Consider the following 23388-nt stretch of genomic DNA (forward strand, 5'->3'; position numbering starts at 1 on the left):
TAAAAAATTTTTATGAAAACCATATTCTTTCCACAAATACTATGTATAGGGGAGAAAGTAAACAGATATAATGTATAACGTCAATGTGTGCATCAAAAGCAAACTGAGAGAAAATAGCGCTCGCCTGGTTATCATAATATCGCCGGTTTAATCTTAAGAAAAGTCATAAACTTTGATGGTTAGAAACAGCGGCTTACAAGGAATGGTCCTAGCAAAAGAACCAGATGATCAATCATAGTTGGTAAAAAATCTTAAGTTAAGTGTAAAACGATCTGTAATATCACTTGTATTCGCTTTAAAATTGCACCATGTGAAGTTGGTGTTGTGTAAATTTATCTAAACAACATAGAACTGTTATGATTCAAAATAAACTTCTGCTTTAAAAAGTTGAAGAGGATTTTATTTCATTTGGTATTGAGATCTAAAGTCTGATGTGGAACGTTGAAAGGAAGTCAGGAGCTCGCAAGATGACATGTTCAAACTCCATGTAGGAAAGTTTACCGTCCCCGTCAACATCTGCCTCCTCCACTGCCTTCTCCACAACCTAGGATACATAAAATTAGTACTGAGTGAAAATAAAGTAAACAACATCATCCAACGTGGTAAGCCTTGGTACAAGCATCTATCAAGTATAAATGGTGATCTTGGCCAACTATATTCAGTATGGCTTCCTCAACCAATGTCCAGTTATGATTTAAGTTAAAAACACTTCAGATAAAAGTCCTATTGTCAATTCCTTTTAAAATATAATTTACAAGAAAACAAAATATTGAGATTCTTTGACGAAGCTTGTATACATAGTTTCATGCCAAGCCTCTCTTGTACTAAAATAACTGAGTTAGTCATCAGGAAGAGCAAAAGGCAATCATTGATCATCACATGGACCACTGTATGACATTTCGCTCCATAGCTACATGACAGATGGGCCATTCCCAATTTTCAACTTTCGATTGTTTAAATACCCATATCAGTGGAACACCAATTGAGCATCATCCAATGCTTCTATATATATATATATATACAAGCGAACTACAACAGTTTACTTATTCCTCATAAGAATATCATAAGCATTTTAAATTTTACATATAGTCTTTTTTCTATAACAAATAACTGTGCAAAAAAACTTCAAAATACTAAATTATTTGTTTTTAAGCTCTACAAAATGGTTTAGAGAGATATTGGGAAAGTCTATGTTTTGAGGGTAAAAATGAGAAAACCCATTTTCACCCCATATTCCGACCTTGCTGGTTCACAAACTCGTTCTAATAAAAATTTAGGTTTAAAGGTTTGTAACAAATTTAATCAAAATCAGATAATTTTTACTACAGCTAACAAAAAAAAACATATAAATGAATTTGAACGGAAGGTGCTTTTGGCATCTGGGGACATCAAAACAAAAAAACAAAATCGGTTCCGGGTTTAGGTCTTGCAAGAGACTTTCAGTATAATAGCTTATTCCCATAACATGTGAAATTTACTAAAACACTAATAAACATTAAAATAGCCTATGACTGTATGGACGAAAGTAAAATACTAACAAAATAATCAACAATATAATATCACAATCAATGATAAAATACCTGAGAGATCTCTTCTGGAGTAAGTTCTCCATGTGTTAGTAGTCTCAGAGCCGTCTCGATGTCCTCAGGTCCTATGTGTTGATCATTGTCAAAATCTAGCCAAGGAAAGAATACAATAATTACATGCAACCATCTTAATTATTTATATTTTTAACAATCTGCATGCTAAAAAAATTGTATAAAGTCTTTTAAAAATTAGACTTGCAATTTTACCGTGATAATATTCTTAGTAAATAGGTAGGTAGGTATATTAGATGGCAACGTTGCACATTTTTTCTAGACTATTCCATAATCTCCAGAACCATGAGGGGTTTAAATTTACTTGATAACCTTTCATAATTATTGAAATGCACTACTGTAGTTTGTATTCATATGAGTTATCAATGGATTTTAATGGGAACTTTTTTTTAACTACCGGTACGTTTAAAATTTTATTTTGGAAAATCAAATTGAAATTAGGTAGCAAAGCAAGGGTAGTTGAGATACCACCTATCTTTTAAAAATAAATTGTTGATTTAAATTTAACAGAAAACCATTATAGACTTGTAAATAAATTGTAGTCTTAAATCAAAAATTTTAAATCAACCCTTGCATAAAAATAAAAAAAAATACTTTTGTTTTATATTCAATTTTAATTTATTGTTTGTGTTTATTGTACTTATTTTAGTTATTCCTCACACTTCAGTTTTCAGTTTATAATTTTGATAAAAATATAATTCAAATATTTTATAGGCCTACTTCATACTTGAATAATCTTCATAAGTGATAGAGGATTGATTGAATTTTTTTTCTATGGAATTCTTAAATTTAATAGAAATGTATTTTAGACCTATCCCATTTCCTTTATCGCGAAATTAAAGTTTTATCATCTAACGCGATGTTCAATACTCGCAGTTTCAATGAGTTTAATGAATATAATTCAAATAGAGAAGGGGAAGTAAGTAAACAAAGATCAATGGACTGTGACTGGTGACATAACCTCTTCACGCTCAGTTACCCGCGCGCGCAACTAACAGCTGATCACAGCCACTGTGTCTGGCGATCAGCTGTTCTGACCTTCCACAGCCTCTCCACGCCACTTCGCCGCAGCCGACACGTACTGTATTGAATAAGCGGTCAACCTTGTATAGAGGTCTGGACTCGACATTGAGAAAGGCCCGGCCGAATGGCTATTATGTTATAGGAATCTAACTATTATTTTCACTTTATTGATTGAGTGATACTTGATTTACTAACAAGAAATTTGTATTTATTTGAAATCAGTATGAATGATATGGCACATTTTGAAAGGGATTGGTTATAAGTACAGTATGACGATGCTGAGAGCTGAGATGCATTTAGTATTGAGAAAGGCCAATTGGTTATTATGCAATAGGAGTCAGAACTATCACTTCACTTTGCCAGTATAGGGTTACTTGATTCATGAGTCATAAGAGCCCTGTCATAAGTCCTGCATTAAGCCATAAGGCCAAATTTGCATTAGCTACGTCAAAAACTGTTCTAATGAAATATTTGCATGTGAATCATTTACGGAATACTTACATATGCACGAAACAATCTGATATTAAAGTATATGAATATATATATATATGAAAACCTATCTTGATTGTCAATGTCTTTAGGAAGACTAGAACTGTACTATTATCTTATTATGTTTACTGATAACCAATAAAATTCAGCACGTATAAAAGGTACGTTTTGATTGGTTAATTGGAAAGTGCATAGTGAAGATACGTAGTCCTGCGTATGTTTACTAAACTGTGTAAAGTACTCACCGTATATTTTGAAAGCATAAAACACTTTGATGTCCCGAGGTGCTTGCTCGCTAAACACGGAGAGAAGATCCAAAAAATCTTCAAAGGTCAAGTTTCCCTTTCCATCCCTTGAAAATACCTCAAGGATTCTGGTTCTGAAGGGATTTTCCTGTTGACATTAAAAAGAGACATTAAAATCATGTTTCAAAATTAAGAAGTTACTACACCATTCAGTTTTCCTATTTTGAAATCATATCTTACCAACAGAACTTTCCAAATTAAAGAATCAGGAATCCCCCAAGGAAGCGTACTTGGACCATACTTGTATATTCTCTATACATCGGACCTACCATAAAGTGTAAACACTATGGTTGCTACATTTGCGGATGGCACGGAGACAATCCGGCTCAAGCTACAGCAAATTTACAGCGAAACTTTGATGAAATTTCCCATTGGTTTAGAACATGGAGGTTCGAAATTAATGAAAATAAATCAGCACACATTACTTTTACCCTAAATCAGGCAGATTGTAAATTAAATAAAGTTAAAAAAATCATATAGCAAACAGCTGTACTGTACTGGTCAGACCAAAACAATAATAATCTAGGTAATCAAACATAGCATGGATATAAACTTTAAACACTTAAAAGTCAAGTTGAAAGAGAGCTCCTATAATTTTATTGGACTTCTTTGTGGAAATGATACATCACGGTACGGTGGTACGGTGTGATGAAGACCTCCTGAAGTTAAGACGTGGGAAGGAAACCTCATAAAAGGTTTGTACAATGTATCCCTTTTGAAGGTTCTATGAAACTGAAACTTTGACATTTGAAATCTGTTCTAGATCAATTTGATCATCCATAATTTCCCTAAGACAGCACATTTTCTTGTCACATTTCAAACTGGCAGATACGAGTAATTAATTGAGTATTTTTATAGCATAGAGTAAGATACATTTTAGCTTTGATGCTGACTGTGACCAGTCGTTTCTTTAGTGATAAATTCAAACCCTAAAGTTATAGATGGATCTAGTCTATACAAAAAAGATACTGGATCTCCTTAAAATTGAACCATAAAAAAGATAAGAATTTATTAAAAAAAATAAACGAGTCTGCCTTAAAAATAAGGTTGCCAATGACACAGATAAAATTTTGAATGATTTAACATCTATGACTGATTAATTTTGATGTTTCGGTATAAATGACTTCTTATTATAGTCAATGAACCTTTAATATTTCATGTATGAATTAATTTTCAAAAAGGATCTGTCCAAATCATATAGTTTCCAAAAGCTCATAAACAATTTTGATAATGTTCCTCTAGAACCAAAAAACAATCCAAAATCCCCTCCATTTTTTAAATATTTAAAGGTTGATGCATAAATTTGTTTCTTTTCCTCATTCTTTTCATTAGGTTGATTTCATATCGAGTTTTTATATCGAGAATTACCCCCTTTTGTTACTATGTCTTTCAATCAACAAAATACCGACTCTTCTTACTGGTGCTTCCGTGATCCTCCAGAGGAAAGACAATGTACTTATTCGTGGACTTTCAATGTAGGTGAGATCTATTACCGCTAAACTGTCCAGCTTAAAGGCTGCTACTATTTCTGATGGTTAAATAATTAAGACATCAATATAACATAGTTGTATGTGGTCTTTTTGAGAAGAGAGTTGTGACTTTTAAAATTCCCCCTACAGGTTGGGTTAGTTATGGCCACGGTTAGGTTACATCAATTCACCTCAACTTCATTTGTAGGGGCAAATTTTAATAGTGGTAACCCACTTCTAGAATAGACTCGTTTTGTTTCTGAATGCTTTTAGGTGAGGTGTTATTTATTTACGAAGATTATTGTGGCCTTCACCTTTATTTTTGTCTGTGATGTCCAGTACTCGTCAAAACACATATAAACACATATACACACAACACGAAATCGTCCATGGCATCAAAAGTCCGACGTTCGCGGAACTCAAAAGAAACGTCCAGCTTCCTCAGGGTTGGAAAACACTTTTTTTTAGTTCCGCGAAACGTTGGACTTTTGATGCCATGGACGATTTCGTTGTGTGCGTATATATGCGTTTATATGTGTTTTGACGAGTCCTGGACATCACAGACAAAAATAAAGGTGAAGCCCACAATTATCTTCGTAAATAAGACTAGTTTTGTGGTGTGAATCATTATTTTACCAACCCTCAACTCCGGCAGCCTCTCCATCTGCTCCCTGTTGACGCGGACCGTGTGTGCCTCATTGCCTGTCATAGTCTTCGGCACTACATCTGGACTGACCTCCCTGAACCTCTTGTAAACCCTGCAGCAAAGTTTCATGTTAGCCTCCGAAGCACTTTTCGTAAATTTAAAAAGTAAATAATACCTTTTAATGCTGGCAATTGTTGAAGACCAATCTAGATTACTGGATTCAATCTCCGAAGGGGTTTTCTCCAGAAAAATCATGTGTGGATGAAAATTGACACATTGTGTTCTGAAGAAGTCTTCAGACCCCCTTCTGAGAGTCGAAACTGGTAGCGTTAAAATAACTAAAAAATTGCTCTGTAGTAAATAGTGTATTCACTTGTATTCAATTTGAAAATGATTTAAAAAAAACCTTATTACCTTATACTTATTAAATTAGGAATAAATCTGACATGTTTAGGGAAATATTAAAGTGGAAATCCAACCAGGCAAATGGAAATTCTCTTAGTCTGCAGGTTTACTGTGGTGGGGGTATTTTAATTCTATATTGGGGGTAAACTTTTATAAATATACAGTAGCTAACGTGTAATTGGTCTAACTAGAGTCTGAAACAAAAAATACCAGTTTGAATTTATTAAAAGTTGGCTTACTCATCAGATATCGGTATCCTACTCAGTCGATGGTTTTACCAAACGACGATAATTTCATTTTAAAACTAGCTATCATTATTACAACTCATGGAGTATTAAATGTCTAGCTCTATCGTAAGTCGACACTGAAATTCTGAATACTCTAAACGTACACTGGTTTGAACAACAACCCAAGATACCTACTGGAGGGCTACATTTCCACCCCTGCCCGCTCTTCTACTTCTTCCACGCACATTTCCAGCCAAGAGTACATACTGCAATGCATTGCTGCAGGAGTCCATATGCTTCTGCATCCACCCTTCGATCCTTCGACCGTCTAAGGACACTCAACTAAATTCGATAAGTAATTATGACCGGTTAAGGTCTGGACGGGAGCGCCCGTGGACCTTGATCCACTTACGGCTGCCATTGGACCTCCACAGTCCACACATCTGGTCGACAGCGCTCTGGATCTGCTAGTCGCGGTGAAATGTTCAATAAAAACATAATAAATCATTATTTGAATTGAAAATACGACTGTCGAAGCAAGCCTGTAGACTAAGTGAATTTCTACTTGGAAATTGGAAAATGAGATATTTTCTTCAACTTGACAAATGTATTCCTTGTAGGTTAGAAGGGTACTCAGGTTTGCTGTTACAATGAAGGTAATTAGTGTGATTCTTATTTAAATGCTAGTAGTTTAGCATAAACAATATAATTAGTCATAAACTCTCACATGGTCTACATAGGAAGACATTTTAAAACGTTAGGGTTTTAGGGTAAAAAATGAAAAAAAAAACATACTTTATCCCATAAACCCCCGTTCCCATAGTCTGAATTCTTTTGCCAAATCGATCGAATAAACGTAGGTTTACACGTCTGTACCAAACTTCGCCGAAGTCTGTTCACTTTTATACGAGTTTTCGTGCTAACGGACACACACACGTTCGAATTCACAAATATTTAAATTCGAACGGATTGTGTTTTTGGCCTCTGGGGACAACAAAACGTAAAAGTAAATCGGTCCCGGGTCTAGGTCTATATTTAGGGTAATACTTTATTCCATACATGGGAAATTTGCCAAAAGACTCAGAAAGATATAAAAGTGTACATAAACGGTGTGTAAAAAGTTTTATTGATTTGTGATGCCGCAAAGAGTGATGGACCAAGATCAGAGCCTTGCGGGACTCATAAATGTATTTGTTGGGATGCTGGTTATCAAGTTAATAGATTTGTGCATATGCTTTATTTACGCCATATATTTGACTAGTGATAGAGCTAAAGATTCCATTCACATATTTAAGATGCTGCTAGTTATAGTAAAATTTTACGGAGCTACCGCACAAACAGAGAACACTGACGGCCTTGCTGATGTAAGTTGAATACAACTTTTTAACAAAGCGAAGATAATATTTACAAAGATATAAGCACTATAAGCAAAGATGCAATATCTAAGAATACCAAAGAAAAAGGTCATATAGTTCGTTTTTATAAGCTCACACAATAGTTACATTATTGTTGAAGGTTGAATCAGAGTTTTTCAAATCCAAATTATAGAGAAATATTTTTATTATTTAGAATTTCTTTAAAATAATCGCAGACTGTTTAAACGAGTCCCATGATTATTAGCTTTTGATTTTATATTATTTAAGCACACAAGTTACTTCCATTATTGCCAAGGTCCTTCAGACATGTTTTTGTAGCAGATCATTTAGTGATTATGTCCGGATTACAACCGCAAAAGAAGAACTAATCCTCAACCTTCTATCTCAACGATACCAAAAAGAGATAGACAACGAATCTGTTATCACCCTTACCCCTTCAAGAAAATTGTTATCAATCCCCTCTAGCTCAGATTAAATTCTGACAATTTGATTAAAATTCGGCTTTCAAGGCCGTCCTATCATAACCTCTATATCTAATGTTTGTGACCAATTAGTTTGGGTATATTTGTTTATTTGATAACATTGTTTTGGTAGTTTTATAAATAGGAGACCCAAGAGCAAGTCAATTTTTGTTCCATTGCTATTAGCGAACTTCTTATAAGGAATCAACTATTTTAGTAGGTCTCGCGGTAAGACATACTATATCAGAGACCGATTCACATTTTAGATTTGATATCCCCCACTTCATTTTATATTAAACGTATTTAATAATGTTTAAATGTAAGTGGATGTACTTACCTTAATATTTCTTTCCTTGTGAAAAATGTACAGTCCTGAACAAATTTGAGCGTGTGGCATTATAACATTTTAGTATTAAGACAAATCATGTGTTAAACTTTTAGTACCTCTAAATTTAAATAAAGTCTATGAAACTGTATAATTTTCTAAGTAAGGCCTTACAAAATGCCCTTTAATAATATTTTAACCTTAAAAAGCCTTAAAACTATTTATGTATCTCTTATGTCTACATAGATTATGTGGGTCATATTTTGAGATAGTTAATTAAGTTTATAGGTTAATTGAAATTCTACGTTGGCAACCCTGCAGGGTCAACAATGCTTGGTTTAACAGCTGATAGCTGGCGTTTGAACTGTGTGTATTTGCCAGGTGGCAAGTTTCCATCTATGACGTACATTGTTGTCCCGACTAGATAAACCTTGTATAACTTTCAATGATAATTTCTTTTAAAAATAACTGCAGTATTTATAACAGATAAAAATAGTTTATTTTAAAATTTTCCCTTTCAGTGATTTGTAATCTGTTTATTTCCACTGGAATGTGTAACCAGTAATTAGGTTAAAAATTATGTGCATTTTCTTGAATCCATTATTTTGTAAAATATTGTTGCTAAAGTTTTTTTTTTTTTTATAAAAGTTACCTTACAGTGACTTCAAATATATTAATATTACTCATTAATGATACAAAAAAACATTCATGAGGATCTTAAGTAGCTTTTTGAAGGGGACTTAGTTAGTTTATAACATAATTAATTTGATAAAGGTATTATGAGTTGTACCCTCAATCGGTTTTGTAACCTAGCCTTCGGAGTTCCCATATGAGTGACTGTGATTTCGCGACCTCCTCTGCAAAGATTGCAAGGAAATGATGAATTATGGGAGTCCCAAATGCATTGTTATGTTAGATCTGCCATCGGTGGTGCGCAATTAGTTTCGCCAAATTATGTGTGAAAGGCTTCGATGCGCGGATGTTCCATGTTGGAACGCGGACTTGAGTTATGGGGTCCGAGTGTGATTACTCACTTATTTAGGTATTGACAATTTTGTTTTATCTTTCTTTTCATTTCAGTTTTATTTTCTAGCAGAAGTGTAATATAATTTAATCTACTTCTTGCGTTCGTTCTTCCAATCTCGTTAACTTTGTTTTCTGTTTTACTTTCTCCCCTTAGTATATGGAAAAGTATTTTTTGTCAAAATTGTCAAGTTTGAATTTTGATATCCATTTTGGGCGTCATTGAACGTAAAAAGGGTGGTTTACAATGTGATGTCCGTGTGCGAGTTAGAAATTTGGTATGTGTACTAATCCATGGTATTCCCAGGTGTTGTTTTTCATATTTTTTATTTTTCAATTCCATATAGGGGTTCTTGGGTAAAACCCCATAATATAAGGGAAAAACAGGATGTTCAAAACACGGCCTGAACCATTTTGTTTAAAATTTAGTGTGTTATAGCCATTTTAGATCTTAACACAATTATTCAGTCCCTATTGCTATAAAAATTTGGATTCATAAGTTTTTGCAACTCATGCGATTTTCCTATAAAACTCCATACAATTACGGGAAATAAAAGTATTAACTGCTGTTTTCGTAACAGCTCAAACGAGTTACAGTATTTAAAAAAATTCAGGTTGATACCCAGTTGAAATGAGATGGTAACGATACCGTTTCTGTAAAAGAGCAATCTAGAGGCTAGGTTTTGGTATAAACACGAAGGTGTATGCTGGTGGCGATCGATGTAAAACCATACATTAAAGAGAGTAGAAGTGAGTAGGTATACTATCCTTTTAGTCTATGGTAAAACGTATCCTAATGTAAGAGCAATTATTACGACATCTGTGCACTCTAGCGCAACCAACCATGAAACACGTATAAAAACGAGCTTAAAGTGTTACAATAATTGAATCAGAAGACTATTACAGTCCTAAGTAAATGCTAATTTAATTCTAGGGTTCGGATTTCTTTTATAACATGTAACAATGTAGGTAAATTATAATTTAATCTTGACGTACTTTCGTTAAGGTAATCGGGTGATAACTAACCGTAATGTGACATTTTTTATCAAACCGCTTTAATAAATAAAAACTTTACACTGCTTCCCCATTACAATATTAAACATATTCGTGATATTATTTTTTTGTGAAGCTATACTTAACAGGCAACGTGTATTACCACCGAAAACGTACTTTTCTGTGGGATTACCTGGGTACACCTAAAAAATAAAAAGTTAAATTTTGAGTAACTGGGTTATATTATTTTAGCAGTATAATGAGCTAATTGTTCATTCCAAAAACATTGAGTTTGCCAATAGTCCCCAATGTATTATTTTCTGATGGTGCATTGCATCTCTAATATCTCTAAATATATTTTTTCCAAAATGGAGGACATGGTAACCCAACTTTATTACTTCTGGGGGACTGAAATAAATCGACGGCAAAAGCAATGACTATTTTGACCTCAACACTTTTAAATCTAGTTAAAAGTTCCGGGTGTTTTTTCTTTCTCCTCTCGAAAGCGGTAACAGTGAAAAATGTTTTCCTATGGTGTTTACACTTTACTTAAAAGTATTGTTTTTTTATGTTTTGCCAATGGTAGGTTACGTACACGTGGGCTGGGTGGGCGATGGATAAATACTATAAGGTAAGGATATTTTAATGAGATATGTTTTAAGATACTTTAGTTTTGCACTACCTCGAAAACTAGATGAACAAATCCATCAAATTACAGTATCGATATAATGTCCCTACCAAGTTTATTACGTAACCTAAAAAGACATATTACCAACAAACACGCTAACGTGACATACACTTAGAATTCATATTATTATTTATGACTAGCTGTGTACCCGTTCTACGCACGGGGATCTTATAATATTCAGTTGAAACCTTCTTATATAACGAACAGCAGTTGGTTTGCATATTTTAAGATATGCTGGCCAAACTATTATACATAGCTTCATTTTATGTTGTTTTTTGTTGTTCCGGATCGGTATGACAATCAATAAAAGGTTAAATTACCTCTGTGTCTGCCGGTCGATCCTATAACGGTAGGCTTACTTTTATTTTTACTATCTGATCTCGTTTGCATGGCTCAATCACGTCCTGGTTGAAGTTCGTTCGCTACGCTCACTCACCTGTATGTTGGAGCTCGTTCGCTGCGCTCACTTTCCTTCAGGTTAGCTCGTTCGCTACGCTCACTTGCCTTCAGGTTAGCTCGTTCGCTACGCTCACTCGCCTCCAGGTTGCAAATTAGCTGTTGTCATAAATGTAAAAGAAATAATAGTGCTAGTGCTGCACCCTGTTGGTAATCCTTGTAACTTTAATGCTATTGAACATCACAGAACAGAACCAACTTGTTTAATTGAAACAGCTGTTAAGATTCAATAATTTCATTTCTCATAAGGTTAACATGGGCTTCCAGAAATTCCACGTCAAAAATCGACAAAAACTTGATTTTCAAGGGTTTACTGTTAAATATCTAACTGTCTCATATTCGATGAAATACGTCTAAAACCATCTCATATATGTATAGTATTTGGAAAATAAGTTTCAGGCGGGACAGTGCTATAGTTATTGAGGAGTAGTTGTAATAAAGTGCGTATTTTAGCGTTACCAAGAGAATGACAGATAGACAGACAGACAGACAGACAGACAGACAGACAGAAATTGAGATAAGGTTTGATTCGGTTTCTCTGACCTATGAAATGTAAAAATAACCAAAAAGTTCATTATTCTAAGCAATGTACAGACAAAACTCTAATTTTATTTATATAGATTAATCCCTAAAGTGAATCTAACATTGAGTAATCAAGGACATTTTATAATTTATTTAAATATTTGTTGAGTAATATTAAGCAATGGGCACTTTGTTCATGATGTGAACTTCCCAATAGGTAAATGAGGAATTAGCTATTATCGTAGCATTCACAGGGCGGTAACAGCACTTTTCTTTAATTTCACAATCCCTGGAAGCAAAAAGTGCCAGTAAATCAAATTTACATAGACAAAATTATGCGCAATAACACTCTTTAAAATTTTTAAACGCAGATTAAATAGCTGCAAACAGTATAAAATGAGGACACTTTTGGATTTTTCTCTTCCTACATGTTGAGTATATTATATACAAATGCAGGGGATACAAATGTGTCTTATATATCTAATAACAAAAATAATCAAAGTATTATTTTGTTGTTGCCTTATTTTTCTTATAAGTTGTTGTGTTTTTGTTATGTTGTTACTTTATTATGATTTCGTGTTATTGTGATACTATTTGTATCTTATTGAATTATTATGTGATGTTACTGTCATACTAAAACTGTACACAGTCATTGAATGTGTCCATACTGATATGTATACAGTTATAGTGACGTAGGGTATCAGCTGAGTGGTTATAGTGCTCGCCTAAAAATCAAAAGGACGCCGGATCGATTCTGAGAAAAATCAGTAGCTTTTTGATGGTTTGTAACTGGACCCAGCTGTCCTTGGTCGTTGGGATTTAAATCAAATATCCTGTCTAATGAAACAGCTGATCTTAATCAGTATCACTACATAGATAATCACACTCCATTATCCCATTGACTATTTGATACTGAAGTTGTATTAATAGTTAAAGATTATATACTCATCCTTCACTCATATTTAGGTTTAAATACACACATAGGTGGCGTCCCTATCTCAATAATCGATATAAAAATTTATACGTTACAGTGTGGTCGCGTTATTGTTTATAACTGGCATTATTGTTATTGTCCATTACTGTAGAGGTGTTATTATTATTTGCTGAGGTTTTATTATTTTTGTATAGGGTTTGTCATGCAATTCCGTCGTTTTATATTATTTCAACCTTATTTCTATTTCATTGCAATGTATTGTAATTTTACCGCTGTATCGCTATTTTATTGTTAAACTGGTGATGTTCCCTACCTGATAGTTGTCCAGTTGCTCCTCTGTGAAGGTGACCACCTTGTTCCCCATGGCCAGGTCACAGGTCACTGATGACCTCAGGTAGGGTGTGCCTCACTAAGGGCGTGGCGCTCTCTACATTGATCACCAGCTCTTACAACAATGTAACCTCCTAGAACCATCCCTTATTTGCTTCTATCATTGAATTTAAGATACCATAGGAGACATACTATCTATATAGACAAACTGGTACAGTTTTTAAAATATCCCTGGCGCAGCAAACCTACGGGCTAAGCGAATTTCCGTTTGCCTGATTGGATTTTTGCTTAAATATTTCTTTAAACCCGTCGGATTTATTCCTACTAATTTTGTAACTAAATGTTCGAAATAACATTAGGTTTAACGAGTTATTAGCTGGTACAGGGAGGGTACTACAGTGTGTTTATTAGTAATATGTTTATAGCTTAGTGGAAAATTAAAAAAATACCCCATAAAACACTGTTCTCATGTAAAAATTAACGCCTTTACATAGACGTACAAAACAAACTAAATGGGACTTAACAAAATGACGACATTGGCGCACTATTTGAGAAGCTGATACAACTTAGCTATTTTTTATTACATTGGCTACCGGTGATTCATAATAATATGTCTACTTCAGTATCCAACAACGTTGGTTTGAACGGTTAAAAGATTTGCCAAATGGACTCTAGGCATTTTCTCTAGAGGAAAACGCAAATGACGCAATTTTATACGCAAAAGTTTGCGCAAACATGAGAACTCCGCGACTCTGGCAACAGGAAATCGGCGAATCATCTTCAGTAAATCACAAGACGCGACAAAGCACGAGGAAAAAGTAAATGATATATATGAGTGGACGAACGAAAATGTTTGCGTAGTCTGTGCGGTGGTCTGAGCAGCATGTAGTATCTTTGTATTTTCAGTAACAAGTAACTTTAGTAACAATCGTGCAACCTAATATGTGATACGTACATTTAACCATGGATAAACCAACCCTTAGTAGATTTCACATCCTTACGGATCAGCTGAAGACAATTTTATTATTCGTTCTGTCCGGTGTACTGTAGAGTCATGTTTTGTTTACAATTCGTTTCTTGTTATTTCAGTGATTTACAACTTCGTTTGACCAAATAAAACGATCTAACCCTAAACAACAAATCGTCCCCTAGTTATATAACCAAACAGGAAAGCACAAATCAAGAAATAAACCCTGAAATAATAGAATAAAAATGTCGTCGTCACTAGTGGTCAGTGTCACCGGACATGAACTACACGCGAAAAACGAGCTTCAAAATTTACATTGTGATGAGAAGTCTTGTGTTGGTTAGTGTATGATTTCACTCTTGTATAAAACAAAGCTAGAAGTTAAAACATGGGAAAGTTGATACGGTAAATAAGCCATACTTATGCCCGCTGGGATATGGGCATTGGGCATACCATCCGGGCGCGAACTATTGTTACTATTTCTATCTACTATGGATGTTACAAGTAAACTTTTCATCCTACTTTAACAATTGTGGATTGTTGATGTGCGTTTCGTGCCTGTTTACGTTTAAGCACACTGATAGTTAACTAATAATATACATTTCAGGAATGATTTTACAGCGGGCTTTATTATTACCCGATGACGTGAAAGCACAAACAACGACGAGTAATTTGTGATTTGCAAACGTTTTAAAGTTTGTAAAGTTGCAATATACGAATGGTAGAAATAAAAAAAACAATTGTACAAATGTGGGAAACGTGCTTTAAATTATTATTAGCTGATCCAAAAGGACAATAAATCCATAGAATACAAATGATTATTCCTATTTAAAAAATAAAAAAAAGAAATTGAAGAACATATTTTACTCTACACAAGATATTTGTACTTTAACGTTTTGGAAAGATTACCTTTAGGCTTACGTTTTGAAAAGTATTACAATTTGTAATATAATTATATTGTTATGAAAGGACGCATTTATGTTACAAATTTACTTAAAACCTTTATCAAAATTTAACATTGTCTTTACTCAGTTTATAAGCCAATATTAATCAACTATAACATTTCTTGAGGGACAATAAGTGTGAAAACAGAAGAGATGACATTTTATTGGACATTTCTTTTTTAGAACAGTATATTTAAGCATTACAAGTTGTCACGACTTCCACCTACAGCCAAGGGCGAGTTAGTCTCGTGTGTGACCGCCAATGATGAGTCGGCTCGAGACTGACGTCAGAGACCAATAAACAGATTATGGCAACCAGGTCGGCGCGCTTCCTAGTCTATTTTAGAGGTCTTTGAATCACCTGACAATCGGATATTGCATTAGCGGTTGTGACGTTATGGCGGGAAGCCGTCTAAGTATTGGCGGGTAACCTAACCTAAATGTCAAGTCTTAGTGGCCATATTGCTAGGGGTTGATTATTCATTTTCAATTCGCTTTATAGTGAGATTTACTCGTATACCATAAATTTGTATAAAAATAAAGTAACACAAAGTCCTTGGTCTTCTGGGCACGAAGCCTTACTTCCAAAAATAAAGTAGTCTTAATTTTAGTGAATTTAATATATAGGGAATATGCTAATACCGTAGGTCTCATGGTAAGACCTGACCTACACCCGGGAACACTAGAATTTTTGGTTTTGAGATCCCCAGGGACCAAACTCAATCGGTATAAATGCAACCAACTTGTCTTAAGAAACTATGAATGGGCTCTCCAGTTGGTACTTCAACCAAGTTCCCCCCAGGTTTTAATTTAAGACAGTAAAAAAAATATTCAATTTAGCTGATATTTAATTTATGTTTTGGTCTGTCTTTAATTTTCTCTCTGGTCTGTCATCAACCACATGTACTCATTCAAAATTCAGTTATTTGTAAATTGTTTACTCTCATTTTTATTTTGTTAATTTTTCCGAGTTCATTTTTTTTCTCTTTGTTGAAAACGTTGGTAGCCTATAATAAACGGAAATTAGCACTGTTCATATTTCGTTTTCGTGCATCGTTTTCTACGAATGTAGAAGAATTGTATATACATAATAGTCTATATTTATTCCCCTGGTGAAATAGTAATCTAAACTCCAAACCAAACTGAAACCTATTTTAGATCTGTCATCTGGTATAGGATTACTAATCTTAAAGTAAGAATCATTTGATTTCGGCCAAAACTAACAAGAAATCGAGCGTAGAGCACCAGTGACCACGCGTCTCGGGTTAATTGTTGTCTAGCAGTAAAGATGTTTATTTGCCCTCACAGCTGTTAACAGGTAGCAGTCACAGCTGTTTGCTGAGTTATTGCTTTTAACACCTCGTCACGCGTTAGAAACAGGGTGTAAACCGAAACGATCCGTCACAGCTGTTTTGTTTGGCTTTGACTTGTGGATTTGTGGCAGTGTTAATGCAGATTGGATGCCGTTTTATGCAATTGGTCCCATGTAAGGTAAAAAGATGTTTATAATTGTGGTTAATGGTTAGTTTCAGTTTATTTGATATTTTGCGAGTCTGTCATTGAGGAAGTGCTGAAGGTATTAAGAAGATGATTCGAATTTACTATAGGTCAAATTATAATAATATTAGGTCAGATATATCAAGATAGAACACTAACTTTCTATGCTACGGAAAAAACTAATACATATAAAAAACAATATCTATATCCCAGATGTACAGTATAATCAATGAAATTCTACCAACACACTACCAACATTTCCCCGCTAAATATCCCCAAGAAAGTGAGAGCAGGTCCGCACTGTTGCCAGTTTCCGGTAACCTGTTCTGGTTAAGGCACTGGAGCGGAGAGAAGGGGGCCAAGGCGAGCATGATTGTTGTGCCATTCCCCCCTTGCAGCCCCCCAGTGCCCCCCTGGCAGATAGTGTAACGTTGTGGGAAACACCGCCAACAGGGGGATCCTGATAATCACCACAACATTCTTCAAGGACCTCTGAGTCACCACTGCGTGATCTGGACTTCGCAAATTCCCGTTGATTAACTCTGGCTAATCGCTACTTGTCTAAATGCCGCTTTGCTGAATGTCATATTGCAGAATACTGCGGAATGCCACCCGGCTGAATGTTGTCAACTACCACTTCCACTAGGGTTCACACATTGTTAAATGTCATGACTGAATATTACACTCATGAATACATGGCTGAATATTAACAGCTTTGATTGACGCGTAGCTGAATATTACATTTTTGAATGACACATTCCTGAATATTACTTGTTGAACCTTGAATGTGTTTTCACTGAACAGCATATATCGATTGACACGATACTGAATACCATAGTTTTGAATGTCATATCACTGAATATCATATTGAATGACACATTACTAAAAAATAACATTGTTCAGTGGTACATTACTACCACATTGTAAAATTTCATATTAATCCATACAATATTGTTAAATGGTAAATTACTTAGTATCACTAGTGGCTGAGTGTATGTGAATTGTTGTATGAATTATGGTACATTCGCACTTTTAATTTGAAGTTGTGTACAGAATGAATGCACAGCAGAGTTAGAACAATTACTGAAGTGGTTATCTCAAACGTCTCGTTAATGGAATAATGTATGCAGATGTTATAACCATTAAAATTATATTTTCCATGTAACTGTTGAACAAAATCAGCAACCTATTGCAGCTAAATGTTTTGTTATAATTTTTCAAACATAATTTTCTACACTTTTTACTTTCTAACTTATTATCAACAGCTTTTGTATAGTAAAATAGTTCCTCTATTATTAGTACGTATATGTATACTATAAAACCGGCCTATGTGTTACTTTGCGTAACTTATTATGCAAAGTTCTAATGCTGCATTTTTTGCATGTTTATATTTCTCCTAATCTCGCCCACATTTACATAATTATCCGAGCCAGTAGAGATACCTGGTCTGCAAGGTTGACCCATTTCCCTCAGGGTCGCCACAGCTAATTGTACACAAGTTTGTACGGAGAACGCCCCTCGTACAATGGGCGCCCTACACACGTGGGCGGGGAGCGCCTTGGGCTCACGCCTTCATTAGCGAAAACAGGCACAAGTGGAATTCGAGTGAAGTATGTTGCGCCTGTTGAGCGCATTGAGTGTAATATTTTATTGTGGATACTAACCGCTGTGGATATTTAGTAAAGTAGTAGCAACGACAGTCCTGCCCTTACCAATGGCTTGGACGAGCTTCAGGCATTGCCCCAAAGATACAAATTTGTAAAAAAACGGTACTTTCCTGTTAAAGGGAACATTCATTATTATCGATGGTATTTTTTCTCGATATATCGATGTTTTTGTTTTCCGATCCATTACAAATTGACAACAACTAACTGATCTTGTTTAGGCTAAAATAGTCTATTATATGGATTAAGAAATGAAACTGTTTCTAAGCTAACTTAACATAACCAACCAAACTTGCTGTACCATTTAAAAATTCCGTTTGGGTTTGAATATAAAAGGCAAGTTATAAACACGGATTTTTTATATGTGTCAGCAAGTTTGGTTAATTATGTTAGGTTATTTTTTTTTTAACAGTTTCATTTCATTAATGTTTGTTGATACTGAACAATATTTTTCGTAGTGGTCAGCTGATATGTTTCAATTTGTTAATATCGATATATCGAGAAAAAAAATCATCGATGATAATGAATGTTCCCTTTAACAGGAAAGTACCAAAAAAACTTATAAAAAAACAAAATATTTTTTGAACAGAACATACACATTTATTTAGGAGCAGTGCCTTTTGGGGTAATGACTAATCATCTAAATTCTTTTAGTGAGTTTCCCTTAGAGGGATAGGGAATCAGTTTCAGAATAGATTTTAATCTAGTCCAATTGAGCCATCCACAAAGTCTGATGCTTTAAGTTTATATTTTCTATTCGAACTGGTAAAATTGCATTCTAAAGTTATCAAACTAACAAAACCAAGGAAGAAAATATAATTTGAAATGTAGCGCACTCTATGTGTGTGGCTCATACATGTGTTCAGATTGAATAAAAAAATTGCTTACAGCTGGTCGATATAGATGGGAAATCTACTTCACTATCTAAATTATCTATCTACTTTCATTTTCATATTAATTTTTCAGTGCGAGCTAAGGACCTTGCGTTAAAAAGCAATCCTTTAACATGCTTCAGACTTCACATAATAAGAAGCTACTTGCAGTGTCCCACTAGAGTTTCTGTACCTATTTTGCCTATCAGCGCCGTACGCTCATCCCGGCCATGGCCTCAATAGGCTAATAACGCTGCACTTATTTATAACGCACGATTTACCCCTCTTCAACACGTATGGATGCCCTCGATGAAAATGCATGTTTAGTGCAACTACTTGCCAAGCTAGTTTTGCATTAGGTAGGTAATACCACGAGGAATATGCTTTCAAGGAGGATTGTGGGGTCAACTTAATAAGAGAGTCAAATTTGTTTAGCATATTTGGGTACTGTACTATATTATCTTATTGGTAAATTGTATATTGTTCTATTTGACCAACCAATATATGAGGACGCAATTAGACACACTTAAACCCAAAAATAAATTAAGGATGGGTGTGGTCAGAAGTGACTACGATCAGATTTTTTAACCAGGACCATGTAATAGTAGTTAAAAACTTATACGAGTGTCGTTAACACTATTTACGCGAGTTGCGTACACTACTTTACCCATGACAGTGTTTTAATTATTAACAATCATTACTCATAACTTCAAAGAGAGGTTATGTTTTATATGTTCATTGCCCCTGACAGTGATGCGATGCAACGAAACATTGTACCAAACACTAATTGCACCACTCAACAATTAAATTGGCCTGGACAGCTGATTAGTTGAAGTTTGAATCAATACAATTTTACTTCTTCTCTCTTAATCCTTGAATCTCATTGGTACGTTGCTCGTGTTGTTATGAATAAAACTATGATGTTATGAAAGTAAACAATGCAGTTATGGGACACTTTGCCCAAAAATGTGTCTAAAAACTGAACTAAAGCGGCTAATTTAAAAACGGTCGTAGGTAAAAGCATTTAAACACCCTAAAACAAATCTATTATCGCTTATTTTAATTACATCCATATATAAATCCCAATTACCCATGAACTTTGGAGAAAACTAAAAGTCACACCCCCATAAAAAATATACTTTAAAATGTTCGTATTTACGAGAAACCTTGCGCAAAACTATCCATTATTTCATAAATTGCCATTTAAGGTCGTAATTCCTTTCTAAGGTGAACTTTCCATATACCTAATGTAAAAAATACCCCAGCTGTAATCATTTTGTTTGTTATTCTTTCAATTTATTACCTTATTAAAATCAGGTGTGATTATTTGTTTTATTCATTCTATTTGTCTATGGTATTACTGTATTCTGTTTTGATTATTTCAGCTCAACTTAACCAATCAATAGTTTTATTAATACTCATGAAGTCAAACGGGGTGAAGCCCATGGGTAACAGCTAGTTGTGTTGAATAACACATTCAACTTTACTGTATACACGCATTTTAATAATTTGAATTCTCAATACAGTTTTTAAATGGCCTTAATAAATAATGGCCCAAAGCAATAACCAGAAGTGTTATGAGCACCACGTGAAGTTCGCTCTCATTTACCTTTTAAAATCCTAAAGGTATAAATCAACTGACTTTTTTATGTATCTCTCAAGATATATAAGTCACTTGGAAGATGCGTGGTTACGCATCACTTGTGAAGACAAGCGATAAGCGAAAAGAGTAATGTGTGTTACATTTTCTTTTTATTAACATACACCATATACCCTCATCATGCCAAATTTCAGCCCAATCCGTCCAGTAGTTAATGCGTTATTGAACTTCAAACAAACAAACACACAAACTTTCACATTTATAATATTAGTAAGATATACACCACGTTTTTTTTTATCAAATTCCAAATTTAAAGACAATTTGTATCAACTAGCTGCGATAAGGTGTCAATATATTTACATTTAAAACGACAACAAACCACGCATGGGTGGTTAATCTTTGACTCTTTGACGGAGAGATCGAGTTGAGAAAATGCCACGATTTATTGCACGATCGCGTAGGCAGACACGGAGAGGTGGACACAGTATGGTCTAGGCGCAGGTGAACAGCTGTTTATGTGAACAGCTGACTGATTTATCTGCAATATTGGAGGGCAATAGTGGCGGGAAAGTCTAGCCTTACCCCTTGCATTGTTGTGATAGGCGGTGCCAAGTGACGTCACGCTGGTCTTTGAGCTGCATACATAAAGATTTTGATTAAGTTTTTTATAAAATCACAATGTTGTTGTTGGGATAGGAATCGCCCTGCCGCAGCAAACCTATAGACTAAGTGGATTTCCATTTACCTGGATAGATTTTCACAAATATATTCCCTGCTTAAATTGCCAGAATTATTTTCTACTTTAATAACAATAGTTTTAATGAATGCTTAGGTGTGCTGCTATAGGGAAGGCAATAAAGTGTGTTTTATTGAAATGTTAATAGCTTAGTTTGAAATAATAGTATATTTCGTACTTAGGGCCATAAATTAGGTGTTGCCGGCTCGAGATAATTTTTCAAGTTCGAGATGAAGTCGAGATTTCGGCCCGTGGTACGAACGCTATTTTTCACCACACTATTCAAAATTTAGAAAATACATACAATAAATGCACACTAACAGTCAACACAACTACAGCTTTAAGGTTAAGGGAACGAATATTTAGAGGAATCATCAAAAATCTATCTATCTATCTATCTATACTATTATAAAAAAGAGGTGGTGTCTGTGTGTGTGTATGGGAAAAGTAAACGCGAAAACTACTGGTCGGATCGGGCTGAAATTTGGCATGATGATAGCTCACATTCCCGATTAACATATAGGCATATTTTTATCCCAAGAATCCTTTCGGGCTCCGCCCCAGTGGCTCTGGAGTTTCCCATGTTAACCTTATGAGAAATGAAATTATTGAATCTTAACAGCTGTTTCAATTAAACAAGTTGGTTCTGTTCTGTGATGTTCAATAGCATTAAAGTTACAAGGATTACCAACAGGGTGCAGCACTAGCACTATTATTTCTTTTACATTTATGACAACAGCAAAAGGTGAGTGAGCGTAGCGAACAAACTTCAACCTGGAGGCGAGTGGGCGTAGCGAACGAGCTAACCTGAAGGCAAGTGAGCGTAGCGAACGAGCTAACCTGAAGGAAAGTGAGCGCAGCGAACGAGCTCCAACCTAAAGGTGAGTGAGCGTAGCGAACGAACTTCAAAAAGAACCGAAATTTCTTAAACCATGTCCTCACTCATAACTGCTATAAGCATTTGATACTTATATGCCAACCCCGTACGAAGGACGGGTACTCTGCTAGTACTATTATAAAAAAGAGGTGGTTGCTGTATGTGTGTATGTGTGTATGGGAAAAGTAAACTCGAAAAATACTGGTCGGATTGGGCTGAAATTTGGCATGATGATAGCTCACATTCCCGATTAACATATAGGCATATTCTTATTTCAAAAATCCTTTCGGGCTCCGCCCCAGTGGCTCTGGAGTTTCCCATGTTAACCTTATGAGAAATGGAATTATTGAATCTTAACAGCTGTTTCAATTAAACAAGTTGGTTCTGTTCTATGATGTTCAATAGCATTAAAGTTACAAGGATTACCAACAGGGTGCAGCACTATTATTTCTTTTACATTTATGACAACAGCTAATTTGCAACCAAAAGGTGAGTGAGCGTAGCGAACGAACTTCAACCTGGAGGCGAGTTAGCGTAGCGAACGAGCTAACCTGAAGCCAAGTGAGCGCAGCGAAGGAGCTCCAACCTAAAGGTGAGTGAGCGTAGCGATCGAGCTCTAACCTAAAGGTGAGTGAGCGTAGCGAACAAACTTCAACCAGGACGTGATTGAGCCATGCGAACGAGATAATCTTGAAAATTAAGAAGTTAAACGGGGCAAAGCCCGCGGGTTACAGCTAGTACTGTATATTAATAAGCAAGCGTGTTTCTTTAAAACCTTTTTTCTCAGCTTGTGTGCATCACAGAGAAAATACTGTTGAAAATATATTTCATGTATATGTGCAGAATCTCTTCATAAATTAAAATAGGCTCAAAAATAAGCTCAAAAAAGAACTTAAAATTAAAAAAATATTAACATGGACCTTGTGGGATTATACCCTCCCATTACTCAACTGATGTTTTG

The 23388-nt window shown here is 34.9% G+C and overlaps 1 protein-coding gene across 1 annotated transcript; it reads right to left on the reverse strand.

Annotated features, from left to right (window-relative positions):
* Positions 1-402: 402 nt before the first annotated feature.
* On the reverse strand, positions 403-13305 carry LOC128997108 (calcium and integrin-binding family member 2). The gene is made up of 6 exons (XM_054422686.1): positions 13254-13305; positions 8337-8371; positions 5525-5642; positions 3356-3503; positions 1581-1675; positions 403-544 (listed from the first exon to the last, which is right to left on the reverse strand). The coding sequence occupies exons 1-6, from the start codon at positions 13302-13304 to the stop codon at positions 422-424; spliced, it is 570 nt and encodes a 189-aa protein (XP_054278661.1). The 5' UTR covers position 13305; the 3' UTR covers positions 403-421.
* Between the last annotated feature and the right edge of the window lie 10083 nt (positions 13306-23388).

This window comes from Macrosteles quadrilineatus, unplaced genomic scaffold (assembly GCF_028750875.1).
Source record: "Macrosteles quadrilineatus isolate MER2022 unplaced genomic scaffold, UCM_ALF_1.0 Scaffold_6__1_contigs__length_79288215, whole genome shotgun sequence".
Classification (NCBI taxonomy): Eukaryota; Metazoa; Arthropoda; class Insecta; order Hemiptera; family Cicadellidae; genus Macrosteles; species Macrosteles quadrilineatus.

Bases quoted from the DNA above. Each gene is read 5' to 3' on its own strand.
- LOC128997108 (XM_054422686.1), bottom strand. From the start codon at position 13,304: ATGGGGAACAAGGTGGTCACCTTCACAGAGGAGCAACTGGACAACTAT. The intron at 3,504-5,524 runs GTTGGTAAAATA...TAATGTCAACAG, and splicing joins AGAGGCTGCCGGAGTTGAGG to GAAAATCCCTTCAGAACCAG. The intron at 1,676-3,355 runs GTGAGTACTTTA...TTCCTTGGCTAG, and splicing joins TTATGCTTTCAAAATATACG to ATTTTGACAATGATCAACAC.